The following is a 22240-nucleotide window of genomic DNA, read 5'->3' on the forward strand; positions in this document are numbered from 1 at the left end:
AGCTGCACTGCATTAAATGCGGGTGGTGTAGCTGATTAATTGATCAATTATTGAATAAATGGCTCCTTTTTGTTGCATTTAATTTTTGGCCCTGTGTTTATTTCACTGCGTCATTATGCTGAAAAAAAAAATCCCGGTGAGGACCCTGGTAGTGTCTTGCCTAAAGACACTAAGACGGTCAGACGAGGGATTGAACCGACAACCTGCCAGCTGCAGGAAACGCCCCCTAATTCCCTCCTCCCACTCTAACAAACTACCGTCTTAATGCAGCTGTTGGTTTTACATGTAAAGTTTGTGGCACTTCAATGCAAAATTTGGAGAAACCGTAGGTGGTATGAAAATAGTGTCTTCAATTTTAAAACAATATGATGGATTTCTCTAAAAACAGAAAGTTAAACTGTGTTTCTACATGAAAGTATGACAACATAGTAAAGCCTGAAAAACAGTGAATTTTAATTTCTATGTCTTTAATGGGGCATAGAATTGTATTATATCTCTAATTGTTGCTATGGGAGGCCCCAACAATTGTGTTTTTAAAAATGTACACAAATACACTTAAGATGTTTATTTTTGAACAGCTGCTAGGTAATTATGCGTCCGCATGATGCCAAAATGATTTCATTCAAATATCAGCACTTAAGATATTCCTTAACAGACATTTGAAAACCCACTTTCCATATATTACGGCGATAGAGAAGTACTTGCTTAAATTTATCACAGTTTTTGAGATACTTTACTCAGTAAGTGTGAAGATGTTTTCCTGCATTTGGAAAAAACAAAAGGTATGAACCTGATTCTTTGTGTAATCTGCTGATTTGACTTAATGCACTAAGATGATTTCCCCTCAATTTGATCGTAATTTAGTTTGACTTGTTGCTACTAATTTGTGAAAAGGTAACATTATCAAACTTTAATATCTGTTTTTACAACTTTTTAACAGAAAAGCCCTCCAGGGGATGTACGCTCTGGAGATGGTGATAGCGCAAGTCTGCAGAAGAGGTAAAGTTTTATAACAATCCTAACTTGTTTCCACATAGTTTTAATTTATCAGACTTTATTTTCCTGTAACAAATGACTTGGACACCCACAAATTTGACATTTTCTGCTTATTTTTCTGATATCAGGCTACAGAGAGAGGCATGGTCTCCCATTTCCACCACAACCCCTGATACCAGCGAGGCTCCCAGGACTAGAAAAACCTCCTTCTGGCAACGCTGGTCTCTTCATAACAAGGTATGTATAGTAGAGCTGATCATTTTAATTAATAAGCAGCAAAGAAAAGTGGTTGTAATTTGTGAGTGTCAGCACAGTCTGAGCTCATCTGTGTGGATTTAGAAGAAAAAGCAGACCCATCTCCCACAAAATGTGGACAGGGTCACAATCCTGTCACCCTCTGTGACAGAAAGGAGGTAAAACAGCAGTTTTCATCAACAGCAGTTTTATATTTTATTATTTTATGTAGAAAAAACTCCCTAATTCCCTCCTCCCACTCTAACAAACTACCGTCTAAATGCAGCTGTTGGTTTTACATGTAAAGTTTGTGGCACTTCAATGCAAAATTTGGAGAAACCGTAGGTGGTATGAAAATAGTGTCTTCAATTTTAAAACAATATGATGGATTTCTCTAAAAACAGAAAGTTAAACTGTGTTTCTACATGAAAGTATGACAACATAGTAAAGCCTGAAAAACAGTGAATTTTAATTTCTATGTTTTTAATGGGGCATAAAATTGTATTATATCTCTAATTGTTGCTATGGGAGGCCCCAACAATTGTGTTTTTAAAAATGTACACAAATACACTTAAAATGTTTATTTTTGAACAGCTGCTAGGTAATTATGCGTCCGCATGATGCCAAAATGATTTCATTCAAATATCAGCACTTAAGATATCCCTTAACAGACATTTGAAAACCCACTTTCCATATATTACGGCGATAGAGAAGTACTTGCTTAAATTTATCACGGTTTTTGAGATACTTTGCTCAGTAAGTGTGAAGATGTTTTCCTGCATTTGGAAAAAACAAAAGGTATGAACCTGATTCTTTGTGTAATCTGCTGATTTGACTTAATGCACTAAGATGATTTCCACTCAATTTGATCGTAATTTAGTTTGACTTGTTGCTACTAATTTGTGAAAAGGTAACATTATCAAACTTTAATATCAGTTTTTACAACTTTTTAACAGAAAAGCCCTCCAGGGGATGTACGCTCTGGAGATGGTGATAGCGCAAGTCTGCAGAAGAGGTAAAGTTTTATAACAATCCTAACTTGTTTCCATGTAGTTTTAATTTATCAGATTTTATTTTCCTGTAACAAATGACTTGGACACCCACAAATTTGACATTTTCTGCTTATTTTTCTGATATCAGGCTACAGAGAGAAGCATGGTCTCCCATTTCCACCACAACTCCTGATACCAGCGAGGCTCCCAGGACTAGAAAAACCTCCTTCTGGCAATGCTGGTCTCTTCATAACAAGGTATGTATAGCAGAGCTGATCATTTTAATTAATAAGCAGCAAAGAAAAGTGGTTGTAATTTGTGAGTGTCAGCACAGTCTGAGCTCATCTGTGTGGATTTAGAAGAAAAAGCAGACCCATCTCCCACAAAATGTGGACAGGGTCACAATCCTGTCACCCTCTGTGACAGAAAGGAGGTAAAACAGCAGTTTTCATCAACAGCAGTTTTATATTTTATTATTTTATGTAGAAAAAACTCCCTAATTCCCTCCTCCCACTCTAACAAACTACCGTCTAAATGCAGCTGTTGGTTTTACATGTAAAGTTTGTGGCACTTCAATGCAAAATTTGGAGAAACCGTAGGTGGTATGAAAATAGTGTCTTCAATTTTAAAACAATATGATGGATTTCTCTAAAAACAGAAAGTTAAACTGTGTTTCTACATGAAAGTATGACAACATAGTAAAGCCTGAAAAACAGTGAATTTTAATTTCTATGTCTTTAATGGGGCATAGAGTTGTATTATATCTCTAATTGTTGCAATGGGAGGCCCCAACAATTGTGTTTTTAAAAATGTACACAAATACACTTAAAATGTTTATTTTTGAACAGCTGCTAGGTAATTATGCGTCTGCATGATGCCAAAATGATTTCATTCAAATATCAGCACTTAAGATATCCCTTAACAGACATTTGAAAACCCACTTTCCATATATTACGGCGATAGAGAAGTACTTGCTTAAATTTATCACGGTTTTTGAGATACTTTGCTCAGTAAGTGTGAAGATGTTTTCCTGCATTTGGAAAAAACAAAAGGTATGAACCTGATTCTTTGTGTAATCTGCTGATTTGACTTAATGCACTAAGATGATTTCCACTCAATTTGATCGTAATTTAGTTTGACTTGTTGCTACTAATTTGTGAAAAGGTAACATTATCAAACTTTAATATCTGTTTTTACAACTTTTTAACAGAAAAGCCCTCCAGGGGATGTACGCTCTGGAGATGGTGATAACTCAAGTCTGCAGAAGAGGTAAAATTTTTGTAACAATCCTAACTTGTTTCCACATAGTTTTAATTTATCAGACTTTATTTTCCTGTAACAAATGACTTGGACACCCACAAATTTGACATTTTCTGCTTATTTTTCTGATATCAGGCTACAGACAGAGGCATGGTCTCCCATTTCCACCACAACCCCTGATAACAGCAAGGCTCCCAGGACTAGAAAAACCTCCTTCTGGCAACGCTGGTCTCTTCATAACAAGGTATGTATAGTAGAGCTGATCATTTTAATTAATAAGCAGCAAAGAAAAGTGGTTGTAATTTGTGAGTGTCAGCACAGTCTGAGCTCATCTGTGTGGATTTAGAAGAAAAAGCAGACCCATCTCCCACAAAATGTGGACAGGGTCACAATCCTGTCACCCTCTGTGACAGAAAGGAGGTAAAACAGCAGTTTTCATCAACAGCAGTTTTATATTTTATTATTTTATGTAGGAAAAACTCCCTAATTCCCTCCTCCCACTCTAACAAACTACCGTCTAAATGCAGCTGGTGGTTTTACATGTAAAGTTTGTGGCACTTCAATGCAAAATTTGGAGAAACCGTAGGTGGTATGAAAATAGTGTCTTCAATTTTAAAACAATATGATGGATTTCTCTAAAAACAGAAAGTTAAACTGTGTTTCTACATGAAAGTATGACAACATAGTAAAGCTTGAAAAACAGTGAATTTTAATTTCTATGTCTTTAATGGGGCATAGAGTTGTATTATATCTCTAATTGTTGCTATGGGAGGCCCCAACAATTGTGTTTTTAAAAATGTACACAAATACACTTAAAATGTTTATTTTTGAACAGCTGCTAGGTAATTATGCGTCTGCATGATGCCAAAATGATTTCATTCAAATATCAGCACTTAAGATATCCCTTAACAGACATTTGAAAACCCACTTTCCATATATTACGGCGATAGAGAAGTACTTGCTTAAATTTATCACGGTTTTTGAGATACTTTGCTCAGTAAGTGTGAAGATGTTTTCCTGCATTTGGAAAAAACAAAAGGTATGAACCTGATTCTTTGTGTAATCTGCTGATTCGACTTAATGCACTAAGATGATTTCCACTCAATTTGATCGTAATTTAGTTTGACTTGTTGCTACTAATTTGTGAAAAGGTAACATTATCAAACTTTAATATCAGTTTTTACAACTTTTTAACAGAAAAGCCCTCCAGGGGATGTACGCTCTGGAGATGGTGATAACGCAAGTCTGCAGAAGAGGTAAAGTTTTATAACAATCTTAACTTGTTTCCATGTAGTTTTAATTTATCAGATTTTATTTTCCTGTAACAAATGACTTGGACACCCACAAATTTGACATTTTCTGCTTATTTTTCTGATATCAGGCTACAGACAGAGGCATGGTCTCGCATTTCCACCACAACCCCTGATACCAGCGAGGCTCCCAGGACTAGAAAAACCTCCTTCTGGCAACGCTGGTCTCTTCATAACAAGGTATGTATAGTAGAGCTGATCATTTTAATTAATAAGCAGCAAAGAAAAGTGGTTGTAATTTGTGAGTGTCAGCACAGTCTGAGCTCATCTGTGTGGATTTAGAAGAAAAAGCAGACCCATCTCCCACAAAATGTGGACAGGGTCACAATCCTGTCACCCTCTGTGACAGAAAGGAGGTAAAACAGCAGTTTTCATCAACAGCAGTTTTATATTTTATTATTTTATGTAGGAAAAACTCCCTAATTCCCTCCTCCCACTCTAACAAACTACCGTCTAAATGCAGCTGTTGGTTTTACATGTAAAGTTTGTGGCACTTCAATGCAAAATTTGGAGAAACCGTAGGTGGTATGAAAATAGTGTCTTCAATTTTAAAACAATATGATGGATTTCTCTAAAAACAGAAAGTTAAACTGTGTTTCTACATGAAAGTATGACAACATAGTAAAGCCTCAAAAATAGTGAATTTTAATTTCTATGTCTTTAATGGGGCATAGAATTGTATTATATCTGTAATTGTTGCTATGGGAGGCCCCAACAATTGTGCTTTTAAAAATGTACACAAATACACTTAAAATGTTTATTTTTGAACAGCATTGCTAGGTTATTATTTTTGACTTGTTGCTACTTATTTGTGAAAAGGCAACATTATCAAACTTAAATATCTGTTTTTACAACTTTTAAACAGATAAGCCCTCAAAGTGATGTACACTCTGGGAATGGCGAAAGCTTAAGTCTTCAGAAGAGGTAAAGTTTTATAACAATCCTAATTTGTTTCCACATGGTTTTAATTTACTTTTTTTCCCCCTGCCACAAATGACGTGGACATCCAAAACCTGACATTTTCTGCTTATCTTACTGATATCAGCCAGCAGACAGAAGCACCATCTCCTTCTACCATCACAACCAGCGAGGCTCCTAGAACTAGAAAAACCTCCTTCTGGCATTGTTGGCGTCTTCTTAACAAGGTATGTATAGCAGAGCTGATTATTTTAATAAATAAGCAGCAAAGAAAAGGGGTTGCAATTTTTAAATCTCAGCATGGTCTGACTGATTTCATCTGTGTATACTTAAAAGAAAAAGCAGAGCCATCTCCAACAAGATGTGGACGCGGTCACAATCCATTCACCTTCAGTGACAGAAATGAGGTAAATTAAAACTTCATCAACTGCAGTTTAATATTCTATCATCTATTTTTAAGTTGTCGTTATAGAGGTGTATGCCACCACAGAATTAATTTTATTTTTTTCTTTATTTTACAGTTGTTGCACAAGTGAGAAGTCTCAGGGAGGAGAGACTGGTGTCGAGTTCAGGGCCTCACCTGTTCTTGACAGTCCTGTCTCTGCTCACCATGAGCCGCATCTCCAAGTAGTCCCACAATGCTCCACCACGTATGAGTTTCTTTACATTAGACTTTTTAGAGGTCAACCCAGTTTCAGTCATTACAAAGTAAAATATAAATATACAAATACAGATGTGAGATTGTTTTGCCCCAGGAATCATTGGTTACTTGTTTAGTTTTTTCTCCACTTGTCCTCAAATTAAACTAATAACTGTCTTGTGGACAGTCTTAATTTTTTTGTGTCTTCTTCATAGTATACAATGCACTGGTGATTTTGGGGATGTCGAAGATGGAGGACAGGATGGTTTTCCTGCATCTTCCAGAGAAGGAGACTCCCAAACTGGCCAGAACAGCAGAGTGGAAGAGACTGTCTTGTCCTCTACTGCCACAGCACAGATGTGAGTTATTATTTGGAGCTCAATAATATTTATATTTTATAGTTTTTCCAAGTTTCAAATGAAAAGTCATGTTGATCTGTTTTTGTGTGGTGATTTTTGTGTTGCTTCATTACCAGCATAAACAACCAAGAGGACTGCAAAGAAAGCGAGGCTGATGTCCAAGACAACATCCAACCTGCGTCTGAAAGTCAAGACAAGACTCCCGAGAAAGATTGGTATGAAAACTGTCTAGTCTGGATTCAGGATGTTTGAATAGAATCATGCATATGCACTTACACACAATTTCTCTGTTTCAACACTCAATATATATTTGACCTCCCTTAACTATCACAAAATAGTCTGCTGCAGAATTAAAAACTAGGTACTTTACAGAGGTCTGAATGTATTTGCGTTCTCTTTCCAGCCCTTGAAGAGCTAACGCACCTGCCATCAGGGCTTGCAAAATGAGTCACATTTCTTTAACTTTTCCACATATAGTCACATTACAAACAAAAAATACAAATACATTTTATTGGAGTGTTATGTGAAAGACAAAGTGGTATACAACTGTGATGTAGCAAGAAACTAATACATGGTCTCTTTTTTTAACAAATAAAAAACTGAAAAGAGCAACGTGCAAAAGTATTCAGCATCCCCCAGTAAATATTTCTTGGAACCGCGTTGTGCTGTAATTACAGCTGCAAGTCTCTGCCAGTTTTCCACGTCTTGTGACTGAAATTTTTGGCCATTCTTCTTTGCAAATCAGTTCAAGCACAGTCAGATTAGATGTAGAGCGTTTGTGAATAGCAGTTTTCAGACCTTATCAGATCCAAAGATTCTTGATTCGGTTTAAGTGAGAGGTCGACCGATACAGGTTTTTAGGGCAGATACTGATTATTTTGACAACATGCAAATCGGTACCCGATACGTGAAAAGTAAAAATAATACAATTGAAAATGTTGAGTACAACACAAAGTATCTATCTTTTAATAATAATATTATTAATAAACACAAAGACACTTTTGACATTCTCTTTAATTTCATAGTAACATCTACCCAATTATATTTAATTACTCAAATGCAGACTTTGGTGAATTAAAATCTGCTATTAATTTGATTATTAAAATTGGCTGATTACAGCAAGTGTTTTCAAAGAACTGACCCAAATACTGTTCTTATACTGCTAGACCAAAAAAAAGTTACATTTTTTATTGTTAAAGAGTCAAATTAAATTATTCAAAATAATCTATAAACTTGGTGAATACAACAATTGAGCAAAACCCTTTTTAAAATTTTGGATCTAAAATAATTTACACGTTAATTTTCTACAAAATATCTGACATTTAAAATAGTTATATTTTGCTGAGCAGGTAAAACATTAATGTGATTGTTTTGGTTTTAAAAAACAATTGTGTTCATTTTTCGTTCCTTTGACTTGACAATTTTGTACCGAAAAGTTAGGACACCCCTGCTGTAGAGGCAACTGCAGTAAATGGATGAAAACTCATTTTACATGTCAGACATGTATGAAAAAGGGTGAAATAAAAATCTTCTAACTTGTGCAAAGCTCCTTTTAAAAAACACAAAACATTAACGATGGCTAGCAAACAATATAGAACATTTAAAATATAACAATAAAAAAATAAACACTTAATTGTTTGTGCACTTCATGTAGCAGCACAAGGCCTATGTAGTGCAAATTACGTTCCCGAGAAATGTTCTGTTTGACTTATATATTAAACGTATTTGCTCTACTTAAAAAAATGACCATGTTTTACTATCCTATCCATTCTGCTTCAACTGGCCTGAAGGAAACTGTCAAAGACACCGTCTTACTTCAACTAGCTTTGTGACTCTCAAACTAAACTTAATAACAGCGACAAAAGATTTTCTTGTTGTGGGGAGGAGGAGGAAACCTCCTAGACTGACCACTGCTAAACATTATTTTCTGCAAAGTTAAATGCTTCAAGTGTTGTGATTATTTTTATGCGCATACATGGCTTCATATCAGCGAGCACTAACACAGCGGTGGCAGGTGGCCAGCTGGAGATCTGACATGTTTTTTTTAGACAGTGGAATGGAGTTTTATACCGACTTTAACAGCTTAACCACCATTTACAAACCAGCATTGACCTGCGAGTTTCATTGAGTGGAAGTAAAAACCCTGCTCCGTTCTCAGTAAAACAGCTGTTCCCACCCGCTCACAGTGACTGACATTCAAAGGGTAAATACCGCTAAATTGTCAATCAGTCTGACAATAGCAGGCGCTCTCTGCCAGGGAGGCAGCGGCAACGTATGCGCGTCACGGGACGTCAAAGCATGGTGACTGAATGCGCCAATGGATCGGCCAATGCATGCAGTGTATCGTCCCATCCCGATACAACAGAAAACACAAATATTGTATTTTTAACTGTCTGATTTAGTATTTGCCCTTTGAATGTCTGTCTCGATCACTGTGAGCGGGAGGGAACAGCTGTTTCACTGAGAATGGAGCAGGGTTTTTACTTCCATTTTCACTCACAGAAACTCGCGTGTCAATGTTGGCTTTTAAATGGTGGTTGAGCTGTTTAAAGTCGGTATAAAACTCCATCCCACTGTCTAAAAAACATTTTGTTTCCAGCTGGCCACCGCTGTGTTAGTGCTCGTTGCCTTGAAGAGTCGGCGTGTACACGCATGAAAACAATCACAACGCTTATAGCATTTAACTTTGTAGAAAATAATGTTCAGCGGTGGCCTTTTTCTTCCTCCTCGTCCCCACAACAAGAAGTTCTTTTCTCGCTGTCATTAAGTTTAGTTTAAGAGTCCCAACGCTATTTGAAGTAAGACGTGTTGGAGCAGGAAAGATGTGACAGAGTGGCGTAGATTGGCTACGAGCGCTCTTTCTGTGTGCGTATGTGAGCGTCTTCCTCTGTGTGTCCATCTTTGACAGTTTCCTTCAGGCCAGTTAGAGCAGAATGGATTGGATAATAAAACATGGACATTTTTTAAGTAGAAAAAATAAGTTTAATATATAAATCAAACAGAAGATGTTCTCCAGGAAGGCAATTTGCATTGGCCTGCCTGTCTCCTCATAAACTTTCCAGCACTTTCCACCTGTCATGCAGCCCAGCTCTTACTCCACCTCCTTATTAGTTCTTATTAGTGCACGTGCCAACACCTCTACTTAAACCTCCGTCAGTCTGCTCTTCTCTGCTGGATCGTCATCATTCTTCATCCAAACCTCGTCCTGCCTCGTGTTTCTCACGCCTGCTAGTCAGAGCCTCCTACGCCTGCTAACCAGAGCTTCCTACACCTGCTAGCTAGAGCTTCCTACACCTGCTAGCCAGAGCTTCCTACACCTGCTAGCCAGAGCTTCCCACACCTGCTAGCAAGAGCTTCCTAGGCCTGCTAGCCAGAGCTTCCTACACCTGCTAGCCAGAGCTTCCCACACCTGCTAGCAAGAGCTTCCTAGGCCTGCTAGTCAGAGCTTCCTACACCTGCTAGCCAGAGCTTCCCACGCCTGCTAGCCAGAGCCTCCTACGCCCGCTAGTCAGAGCTTCCTACACCTGCTAGTCAGAGCTTCCTACACCTGCTAGCCAAAGCTTCCTACGCCTGCTAGTCAGAGCTTCCTACACCTGCTAGCAAGAGCTTCCTAGGCCTGCTAGTCAGAGCTTCCGACACCTGCTAGCTAGAGCTTCCTACACCTGCTAGTCAGAGCTTCCTACACCTGCTAGCCAGAGCTTCCTACACCTGCTAGCAAGAGCTTCCTAGGCCTGCTAGTCAGAGCTTCCTACACCTGCTAGCCAGAGCTTCCTACGCCCGCTAGTCAGAGCTTCCTACGCCTGCTAGCCAGAGCCTCCTATGCCTGTTAGCCAGAGCCTCCTACGCCTGCTAGTCAGAGCTTCCTACACCTGCTAGCAAGAGCTTCCTAGGCCTGCTAGTCAGAGCTTCCTACACCTGCTAGCCAGAGCTTCCTACACCTGCTAGCCAGAGCTTCCCACGCCTGCTAGCCAGAGCCTCCTACGCCCGCTAGTCAGAGCTTCCTACACCTGCTAGTCAGAGCTTCCTACACCTGCTAGCCAGAGCTTCCTACGCCCGCTAGTCAGAGCTTTCTACGCCCGCTAGCCAGAGCCTCCTACGCCCGCTAGTCAGAGCCTCCTACGCCAGCTAGCCAGAGCCTCCTACGCCCGCTAGCCAGAGCTTCCCACGTCCGCTAGCCGGAGCCTCCTACGCCCGCTAGTCAGAGCCTCCTATGCCCGCTAGCCAGAGCTTCCTACATCCGCTAGCCAGAGCTTCCCATGCCCAGTAGTCAGAGCTCCCATGTCTGCTAGCCAGAGCTTCCTACGCCCGCTAGTCAGAGCTTCCTACGCCTGCTAGCCAGAGCCTCCTATGCCTGTTAGCCAGAGCCTCCTACGCCTGCTAGTCAGAGCTTCCTACACCTGCTAGCAAGAGCTTCCTAGGCCTGCTAGTCAGAGCTTCCTACACCTGCTAGCCAGAGCTTCCTACACCTGCTAGCCAGAGCTTCCCACGCCTGCTAGCCAGAGCCTCCTACGCCCGCTAGTCAGAGCTTCCTACACCTGCTAGTCAGAGCTTCCTACACCTGCTAGCCAAAGCTTCCTACGCCTGCTAGTCAGAGCTTCCTACACCTGCTAGCAAGAGCTTCCTAGGCCTGCTAGTCAGAGCTTCCGACACCTGCTAGCTAGAGCTTCCTACACCTGCTAGTCAGAGCTTCCTACACCTGCTAGCCAGAGCTTCCTACACCTGCTAGCAAGAGCTTCCTAGGCCTGCTAGTCAGAGCTTCCTACACCTGCTAGCCAGAGCTTCCTACGCCCGCTAGTCAGAGCTTCCTACGCCTGCTAGCCAGAGCCTCCTATGCCTGTTAGCCAGAGCCTCCTACGCCTGCTAGTCAGAGCTTCCTACACCTGCTAGCAAGAGCTTCCTAGGCCTGCTAGTCAGAGCTTCCTACACCTGCTAGCCAGAGCTTCCTACACCTGCTAGCCAGAGCTTCCCACGCCTGCTAGCCAGAGCCTCCTACGCCCGCTAGTCAGAGCTTCCTACACCTGCTAGTCAGAGCTTCCTACACCTGCTAGCCAGAGCCTCCTACGCCCGCTAGCCAGAGCCTCCTACGCCCGCTAGCCAGAGCTTCCCACGTCCGCTAGCCGGAGCCTCCTACGCCCGCTAGTCAGAGCCTCCTATGCCCGCTAGCCAGAGCTTCCTACATCCGCTAGCCAGAGCTTCCCATGCCCAGTAGTCAGAGCTCCCATGTCTGCTAGCCAGAGCTTCCTACGTCTGCCTGACAGAGTTCCCTTCGTCGACACCTGCCACTCCAGCGCTCCAAGTAATTGTTCTGCTGTGCTGCTGGATATCCTGCTACTCCAGCACTCCAAGAGCTCTCTCCCCCGTGTTGCTGGCTATTCCTGGCTCCCAGCGTACTTCTGATTCCACAGCACAACACCTGCATATCTATCTATATATCTATATATCTATATATCTATCTATATATATATATATATATATATATATATATATATATATATATATATATATATATATATATATCTATCTCTCTCTAATTAATGTGTAAATTATTGTAGATCCAAAATTTAAAAAAGCTTTTTACTCATTTGTTGTATTAACCAAGTTTGTAGATTATTTTGAATGATTTAATTGGACAATAAAAAAAACTGAACTCTTTTTGGTCTAGCAATATAAGAACAGATATTGGGTCAGTTCTTTGAAAACTCTTGCTGTAATTAGCCAATTTTAATAACTAAACTGAATTTTAATTTATCAAAGTCTGCATTTGAGTAATTAAATATCATTGGATACATGTTACTATGAAATTAAAGAGTGTCAAAAGTGGGTTTATTAAAATATGAATACTTTGTGTTGTACTCAATGTTTTCAATTATATTATTTTTACTTTTCTGTAATCATTTTTAAATGCAGTTGGGGGGGAAGCCCAAAATCAGTACAGGGGCCACAAATGCCCCCGGGCCCCACTTTGGACTAGCCTGCTCTACTGTACAGGCTTCATTAGTAAGTTCATGGGAGTTATAATTGTGTAATTTTTCTCATGTAAATGGGAAATCAAAAAACAATATCCGCTTCAAATCGGCCAGAAAAAAATCGTCCACACGTATCGGGTATCACTTTGCCTGATGTCAAAATGATTGGTATCGGCCTTAAAAAAATCCTGTATCGGTCGACCTGTAGTATACACCATTAATGTGTAAATGCTGTGATTTTTTTTTCCCAATATACACATTATGTGACATGATCCAAGCTTCCCCTATTTCATTTGTTGCTACTAAGCCCAGAAATGCAGCTTCCTCTTTACTGTCATCACCTGCTGCCCATATTTCTTTTATTGTTCCAGATCTGCACACTCTTGCATAGTGACCCTTCTTTTTGCACCGATTAATCAGTGCATCTCTGGCTGGGCACATATTTTTACTGTAAAAGGGAATCTTTGGCTTTAATGACGTCCACGTTATATACATTTTCCTGCTTAAAGCAATTGGTCGCATCAGAGAAAAGGAGGCTGAATACCTTTGCACAGAGCAATTTTCATTTATTTGTAGTGAATGTTTTACATCATGTAGGATATTCCTTCTACGTCACAATTGTATATGTTATGTTGGACTTTCACATAAGATTTAAATAAAATATTATCTTATGTTTGTGGATGTAATGTGACTAAATTTGGGAAAGTTTAGAAAAGGGCCACTGGAGGTGCTCCTCACGACTTACACGGCAGTGAAGGTCGAACAACGGCTTCCTTGGATCCACGTGTCAAACTGCAGGAAGGTGCCGCCACCACCAGGGGCCGACAAATCGCAGGACAAGAAAGATCACACGCCAGGAATCATCGTCATCGACCTGAGCCACCGAGCTGGCTGTGAGGACAGCGGCCCACCACAAGTTTTTTTTTTTTTCCTTCTTGGTGACTGTTCCTTGTAATGCTTTTAAAAATGTTCCTGTGGGTTTGATAATATATATTTGTTTGATTTGCAGTTTTACAGTAGTATTGTCAGATTGTTGTTTTTTTCCCCCCCGTTACTTTTTCCGTTTTTATTTTATTATCAGTTTCGATTTAGGCATGAATGAAAATGTTTAGTTGTGTTACTTCAGTTTTGCTTAAGCAATGTTAAAATTGATATTTGGAATTTCAAATGTTTTTCCTGACATGATTCGTATTTGTTCTCACTGCTTGATGAAAGAAATGGAGAAGTTTTCTCACACCAAAGATCACTGATTTATGCAATTTTTGTTTATTATGGAAGGACAGACCGGGATCTGATTGGCTCTATAGATCCTTTAATATTAGCTAGTAATGGTAACTCCTAGATTCAACACAGGGTTTTCTGGCTCAGATTGGCCGAGAGCAGATCTCCCTGGGGGTCTCACCAATTTTTACTACCCCTGTGGGTAGCGTTTTCTGGGTTTCCCCGCCCACACTGAACCTCTCCTGCTTTTGCTCCTGGTTTGGTAAGTTTGAGGGTGGTGGATGGTTATCCATCGAAGTGGTGAGTGGAGGCTCGAGTAGGAGGGTTTTCAGGGTGGGGAGAAGGTAGACGGATTCGACCTAAATTAGTATACAGGCTTAGCTTAAGTAGTCTAATATACTAAAATAATGTGCACATAGGGACCTAAAACAGGCCTTACTTAATTAGTTGAACCCTAAATTGTAGGTGAATGCTAAACCTTTGATCTTGTGTGTTAAAACTCCATTAAGCATTCAAGCTGATCTTTACTAAAAGTTCCAGCACACGTGATCTGTAACTGTTATGAGTCCTTGGTGTTGTATTTGCATATTTATGTGACGAGTTATCTTGTTTTTCAATAAATACTGTTTCTCAATAAAAGTGCTGGAACTTCATCACTCCACCGTCTCCTTATTCAATAACTCTGGGAAGTCAGTAGTTTTTTAGAATTCCATCCACAGGGAGCTGAAGAGTTTCTAAGACAAAGTGTGTTAAAGCAATATCTTCCAAAGGGCATGATATAGGTTGTGAGACGCACTGACTGAGTTTGCATCGAGTTTGCACCCTCTAGCTATCCTAGGGTGTGCTCCACTCATGACAATATGTGTCCTTATTTTATAACAGAATTGCTCAATTTAGTTAAATCGACACACACACAAACTTCTTCTCTATTTGGTCTGGGTACTGGGACCATACGTGCACACCAGTAAGTAGGCTGCTCTACTCTAGAGATTACCCCTCTCTTCTGTTTGAGCTAGTCCTTTTTTACTCTGAGTAACAGGGAAGAGTGACATGTTTTGGGGTTGACAGAGCAAATGGTTTAGCATCTGCTTAAAGATCTATTCTGTATTTACCCTCCATGCGATCTAAGCCGCTGAATAGTTTTGGGAACTGCTCCTCTACTGCTTCTACCCTGGCCACCAACCCAATTGCTACGCTTGCTGTGCGGCTAAGTAACCCTTGTGTCAGATCGGCTACTACATACACAGGCTGTACTGTAGTTTTGCTGGGAGTGCTCAGGTTAGCAGTAAACTTCCCTTTAACTGCTAGTGGAGACATACCTGCACCATACAATGTATATTTTGTGGGTTGCAGCTGTGGTGTCTGTGACAGAGAGACGTACACTTTTCCTGGCAACACGGTTACAACCGTTCCTGTGTCTATTTTGAGTAAATAGTTCAGATTGTTCACTTTTACTTCAGTGATCCAAGCTTCCTCCATTTCATCTGTTGCTACTGAGCCCAGAAATGCAACTTCTTCACCGTCATCACCTGCTGCCCATATTTCTCTTGTTCCAGATCTGCACACTATTGCATAGTGACCCTTCTTTTTACACTGATTACTCAGTGCATCTCTGGCTGGGCACATGTTTTTACTGTGCAATGTGCAATGGTTTAGCATCTGCTTAAAGATCTATTCTGTATTTACCCTCCATGCGATCTAAGCCGCTGAATAGTTTTGGGAACTGCTCCTCTACTGCTTCTACCCTGGCCTCTGACCCTTTGATTTGAAGTATATTTTTTGTTCCAATGCATATCTTAATGTATCTGAAAGCATGTTTCACCGTGCTCTAGTGTTATTGAGTTGGCTTAAAAAGTGTTGTGGTAATTTACTAACCACAACGTTCAAGTCTGGTCTGGTGCAAGTGGATAACTGAATTAACACATCTCTGTATCAGTGACGTGCAGTCAGGGGAGGCAAGTGAGGCCAGGCCTCCCTTGCCATCGTGGAAAGAAAGAAAATATATAATAACATAATATGAATTTTGATTCACTCAGTCATTTGTAATAAGTATTTTTTATCTAATTTCCTCATTTTTGATCATATTCTCTTCAAAATCGCAGACTTTTTGCTATTTTTCATATAAATCCTTGGGGGCGCTTGATAGCGAAGCCGGTGAGGCCGCAGCGAGCTTGGCCTCCCCTGGGATTGCGCAATCCCATGTTAACTGCGCTGGCTTCCATTCCGTGAATGCATCTTCCTGTCTCTAGATCATAAATGCAATTTTCAAACAGTTATGAACTGATTTTCCACAATTTAATATATGTGGATTACGAATTGTGTTTTAATCATCAAACTGTGTGCAGATAATAACATGTTTTCGTGCTGCTGAGCGATCATAAAAGCCAAAGAACTCGTTGTAGGTGAGGCCGGCAGTTCCTTGGCCTCTCGGCAGGGGGCGCTCAAGGGGCACCGCTCGTGATCCTAAAACTGTAGAGTGACAGCAAGTTATGGATGTTTTATTAGCGAGTTTTGCTAAACAAGTAAAGCACTAAAAAGACTCTAAACATACAGCTGGAACGGGACTGATCAAGGAAGGCTTTCCTCCCTGGCAGTGATCTCCATTGACACAGAGACTTTTAAAACCGAAGAAGATAAAGAGAACTTTTACCGGAAAAATTATATTTTTGTTCAGAAAGAGCTCCGCATGGACTTCATTTATAAGTAGAGTAAAGACAGCGATAATTATTCATGTTTTGTTTTCGTAATATAATGTGCGTAATGTGGGTTATAGTTTTTAAATGTGTTACAAAAGAGCATGATGTGAACGTCTGCCTGCTGAGTTTGAAATTACTAAACAATTCTTTAGTGCGGGGGAAAGCCATGTAGATTTGACCGATGCAGTAAAATGCTAACCAACCAATGGGAAGAAGTTGAGCCCTTAAGACACAGCCCCTCCTCATTTGCATAATGAGGCAGAAATGCATACAGAAATGTAAAAAGGACAGGCAGAAATGTAAAAGCGAGAGACAGAAATGTAAAAACGAGAAACAGAAATGTAAAAGGGACAGACAGAAATGTAAAAACGAGAAACAGAAATGTAAAAAGGACAGACAGAAATGTAAAAACGGCAAAAGGAAATGTAAAAAGGACAGACAGAAATGTAAAAACGAGAAACAGAAATGTAAAAAGGACAGACAGAAATGTAAAAAAGACAAACAGAAATGTAAAATGGACAGGCAGAAATAAATAGCATCAGAGAAATAAATAGGGCAAAAAAATGCAAAGAAAGAATAAAACAGACAAAAATATTATAACATGCACATAAATAAATACTTAAAAAAAATGACATCATTGGTCCTACACAATATGCATGCTCCTATTTTTTGATGCTTCACATGAGCGTCATGAAGCATCTCCTCTGTCTAAAGAGAAAAGCACCATTTGTTGCTACATTTATACAACTTTGTTGTCAGAAGGAACATTAGCTTTCAACATGCTGAGTTTAATCAGAGGTAACAAGAAGCGAGTGCAACCGCAGATGGTTTTAGGACGGATTACGGACCGGGCCAGTGGGGCCGGCGCCCAGGGGCCCTCTGGGGCCAGGGGCCCCTGGGGGGCCTGAGACCAAAACTGTTTCAACTTATACAATACAATAAATTGTTATTTCATAGGGTGTCTGATGAAAAGAAGAAGGGAGTGGGGACCCCTGACATTTGGCTACCAAGGGCCCTTTGAGGGTTGGGGTACTTCCTACCAGGGCCCTCTGACTAACCACAGGCCCTTAGGGTGCTTTTAGCGGGCTCCACAGCTGCTCCTGCTAGTCAGCCATGGGCCCTGATGAAAGCACCCTTACCCTGGAACGTTGGTAAGAGTGGATGTGGTTGTGGAAGGGCCCTTGCCCTGCTTTTGGGCCTCTTATGAAAATGGATGAGGGGTGGGGGTGGAGGATATTTTCAGCAGGCCCTATGACTACTAGGGCCCCTAGCCCTGCTTTTGCCTTATGACAATGGATGGTGTGGTGGGCCTCTGACTGATTTTGAGGGCCCCTACCAGGGGCCTATGACTTACCACATGCCCCGGGTAAGAGTGCTTTTAGCAGGCCCCACATGGATCCCAGCTAGTATGCTTAAAAGAGGTGGACTCTAGCTTGATCCACATGTAGTGTCATCGCTAATAGCGTACGCGAGCGAGACGTGACGTCATGATCGTTAATGGCGTACCGCGAGGAGCTATTTTTAGAACGTGACGTCATATCACGTGGTACAGGTAGGGCAAATATGCATTTTCCTCCTCTCTTTCGCTGTACGTTACCCTTGGTTTTACTCAGTAAAACTACCGCTTTTTCTAAGTCTAAGACGTCTCCTAACCATGGTTTTTAAACATTGATGTTATGGAACGTGCAACAGCGACTCGAGGTACGTTGATAGGCCGCATATGAAGTATGTTAAAGCCGCAAGCGGCGTCGATCGGCCCTCGCAGCCAAGCGCCGCTCCGGCCTATTGGCCACCGCCGCGGCTCTGGCCGGCCAGCTGACCGGCGAGGTTTGCACACCGCCGGCCGCCCCCCACCGCAGATGCTGTCACGCATTTTCCCTGCCCGTCCACTGAGCGCTCCCCCATGACTCACAACAAATCTGGTGCAGACCGGTCGATGCAGCGAGGAGATACAGCCGTTGGATAATGATAATGCATTTGGCCATTGGACCGGACTAAATTGTTCGGCGGGCCGGACAATTTATACCGATTCCTGGACGGTGACTACAAACAGAAAAAAAATGCCCGCTGACGCCATGAACGCCGAGCAGGAGAAAAACAACGACTTACCTTCCTATCAACTCGGCCCGTTTTCCAGTCTTTCTAAGACCTCGACACTCAATCCATCGTTTGAGCTGAACGTTGGTATGTTGTTCCACAGTTCTACCAGTAAAATGGGCGCCTGGACATCCTCTTGTGATAGTTTAACAGCTGAAAAGTCGGTCATATCGTTGTATCTGTTGCATGTGTAATGGCTGGTTGCTACGTGCGCTCTCACACTGTTTGACCTACCTTAGCGGCAAGGGGCGTTGCTCATGAGATGGTGACGTCACCTGCGCGGTACGCCATTGTAACTGCACGGATCTCAGCATGGATCTCAGACATGTCGTCAATGACAAGACTTCAAATAACAAATGTGTCACTTGTGATGTGTTAATTGTAAAATGAGACCTGTGTTTTACCATAGTAACAACTGGGGCTAAAAAATGGGGAGAAAAAAGTGCTCTACCAAGTGCGATGTGTAATAAATTGGAGTAAAGAGAGAGCAACGGTCTTAAACTCTGGCATGAATGCAAAAGTGCTGTTTCATACAGATCCGAATTACAAGCAAATTCTACCCAGTAGCACAATTTTAATTTGGAGACAGATGATGAAACAACAAGTAGTTTTATTGTAGTAGCTGTGGCTGCGTATGTGTGTTTGTAACTCTGAAATTATGTTTACTGGAAAACATGTTTTTTTTTCAGCTTATTCAATGTTTTTTTTCCTTGTTTCCTCACAATTTGGACCTAACATGTTTCATAAGCCTGCTGTAAAACACTTAATATGTATTTACAATGATAAAACGTAATTTAATACTGCAATTAACACAGCATTTTTAATATAGCCAACTCAATACCTTCCCTCATATCTGTCTTCCTCTCCATGCCTCTGTCACACACATGCACACAGCATGCATTTTTTAGTAGATAGTGGCTGCCCCTCCTCCACTCTCTCACTCAGTCTAAACCTTAGCAAGTTGTTAATTTCATTGAACATATTGACAGTGTCTCTGATTGCACTTAGTTTCAACAATTTAATTCTCTTTGCATTTTTGAATTTACATCATTTGAGATTGTGTGCATATAGCTGCACCTAGTATTTCTGCTAGGTTTCATTGAACTCTGGCTACTCCGTTGCGACACGAGTGGCTTAATGTGCGACCAGGCTAGCTATAATTGTTCGGAAAGATGTAAAGCGACAAACCGCTTCAATTTATTCACAATCCACGATAGCATGGTTTGTAAACTTTTTTTGACAGACTACCCTTAATCCGTCCCTGTTCGTAGTATTTTTGTTTTTGTAATATTACAAGTTTATTTTCGTATTCTCTTGAATTTATTCTCCTAAAGAATAAAAATATTTAAAATAATCTAACCTGGCCCTATTACTCCAGGAGTGAAATAATTCTGCAAACTGTGACTATTCTGGAAATGTTCCCTCTTAATTCTCATAATATGAGGTTTGTCTCATAACATTATCACTTTAGTGTGTTTTTTTTTTTACTTTATCGACCTAGGACTTTTTTTTCTCATATTATTAACTTTACCTCTTTAATACTCCCCCAAAAAGTCTGTTCCTAAAGGTTCACATGTGACACGGTTTTATGAAATAATGAAGACCATAATGTTTAGATTTAACAAATTGATCCTTATATTCATAACACATACACACACATATATATATATATATATATATATATATATATATATATATATATATATGTGTGTGTGTGTGTGTATGTATGTATGTATGTATGTATGTATGTATGTAAGTATGTATGTATGCACCAGTTTTGCAACATGGTGCAGCCTTAGTTTATAGAAGGCAGATACAAGTAGTGAAATCAGCCAGAATACATTTCCATGCAGCACAGGAATGAGGCATCTTCTCTGATTCACGTTCACAATAACAGAACTCAACTTTTTTCTGCCACATACAATATGGCGGTCACGTTGACGTGCGAACCTGCGCCCAATGACACGTCTACGTATATATGTCTGTGTTTAAAACACTGAGCTATATTATACACTGGAGTGCTGATTTTGCCGAAAAACTGAAGTCACTGGCCGCCATCTTGCTACTCCCTACTCTCACAGAATTACGTAGGATTTGGTTGCAACAACAAGCAGTTTTCTGGCTGTGTGAAAACGTTTCACAGTCAGTGGATGTACTAACACTATCAACTACTAGGAAATTAGGTGCTGAAATATTTTACATGTTATTCATAATATATATATATATATATATATATATATATATATATATATATATATATATATATATATATATATATATAAAATATATAATATATAATATATAATATTATGAGAATTAAGAGGGAACATTTCCATAATAGTCACAGTTTGCAGAATTATTTCACTCCTGGAGTAATATGGCCAGGTTATTTTATTTTAATTATTTTTATTCTTTACGAGAATAAATTCAGGAGAATGAAGCTAAAGGGATACGAAAATAAACTTGTAATATTACAAAAATAAAAATACTACGAATACAAAGTATATTTAGAGATTAAAGTTCCTCTGATATTGTTTAAGTGACTGAGTAGCTGCAGATTTGCCACATTTAAGATGGCGGACGCTCTGACGCATCGCAGCATAGGCAGAACCCGCCCAATGACGCGTCTACGTATATAATGTCTATGGTTGTAAACCCATTTATACTATCACGGAGCGTTAGTTAGAAATTGTGTAGGGACATAGTCCTTTGTCTTTTGCTGCAAAAAGGAAATAGTTTGATATACAAAATACTTTAATTGTAAATTATATCAGTTCCTAATATTTCAGTATACCACTAGGATGCGTAACATAAATAGATTACGGGGAAAAAAAACCTGAATGTAAATAAAACGTTAGTAACAAAAACAATATGAATTATAAAATTATTTCAACTTGCCTTTTACCTAAATGCACAGTTTACTATATTTTAGTTTTGTAAAGTTCAATATTATTGGTATTTACTATGGTGCAGAGTAATGCATGATATTAAAGTGGAAGGAAAATGCACAATATATATATAGCTTTGTTTAGACTCCTCTTTATTCTGGTACCCGTAAATAAAGTGAATCCGCAATAGCCTACAGAAATCAGATAATTACTAAATACAATCCACCTGAACATAATTTATTCCCAATTAATGTAATTAATATCAAATTAATTAATATAAATGCACACAATCCTTTTGTGATTTTTATTAAATGTGTTAGTCTATGACATGAAATTTCAATACACATCCCTTGGAAGTTTGCATTTGTAAGGTAAAAATGTAATTTTCCTAATTTTAATAATTTAGCAAGGTTCGTTATGTTTTGTCTAGTTGACGTTGCTTCAGTTGTAAGATTTCTGGTTTACTTTTAAGAATAAAAATTGAGAAATTTAGAGCTTGTTAAAATGTTAACAAAACATTGCAAAGTGCAAAGTGTTGTTTCTAACAGGTGATATCTGTAATTTACTAATTTACATGAAATAAAATAATACTGCTGAACTGTGGAGAGAAAAAGATTCATATGGATTTGCTAATTCTTCTCCATCCTGAGCATCACATAATAA

At 39.7% G+C, this 22240-nt stretch overlaps 1 protein-coding gene across 1 annotated transcript; it reads left to right on the top strand.

The window, feature by feature from the left end:
* Positions 1 to 749: 749 nt before the first annotated feature.
* Positions 750 to 7692, top strand: LOC118564595. Its single transcript, XM_036143402.1, has 14 exons — positions 750 to 782; positions 941 to 999; positions 1125 to 1233; positions 2187 to 2245; positions 3618 to 3726; positions 4680 to 4738; positions 4864 to 4972; positions 5658 to 5716; positions 5838 to 5937; positions 6047 to 6117; positions 6232 to 6360; positions 6635 to 6709; positions 6826 to 6924; positions 7113 to 7692. Exons 1-14 carry the CDS (start codon positions 753 to 755, stop codon positions 7117 to 7119), a joined length of 1074 nt encoding a protein of 357 aa, XP_035999295.1. The 5' UTR covers positions 750 to 752; the 3' UTR covers positions 7120 to 7692.
* Positions 7693 to 22240: the final 14548 nt, after the last annotated feature.

Source organism: Fundulus heteroclitus, chromosome 11 (assembly GCF_011125445.2).
Source record: "Fundulus heteroclitus isolate FHET01 chromosome 11, MU-UCD_Fhet_4.1, whole genome shotgun sequence".
NCBI classification, from domain to species: domain Eukaryota; kingdom Metazoa; phylum Chordata; class Actinopteri; order Cyprinodontiformes; family Fundulidae; genus Fundulus; species Fundulus heteroclitus.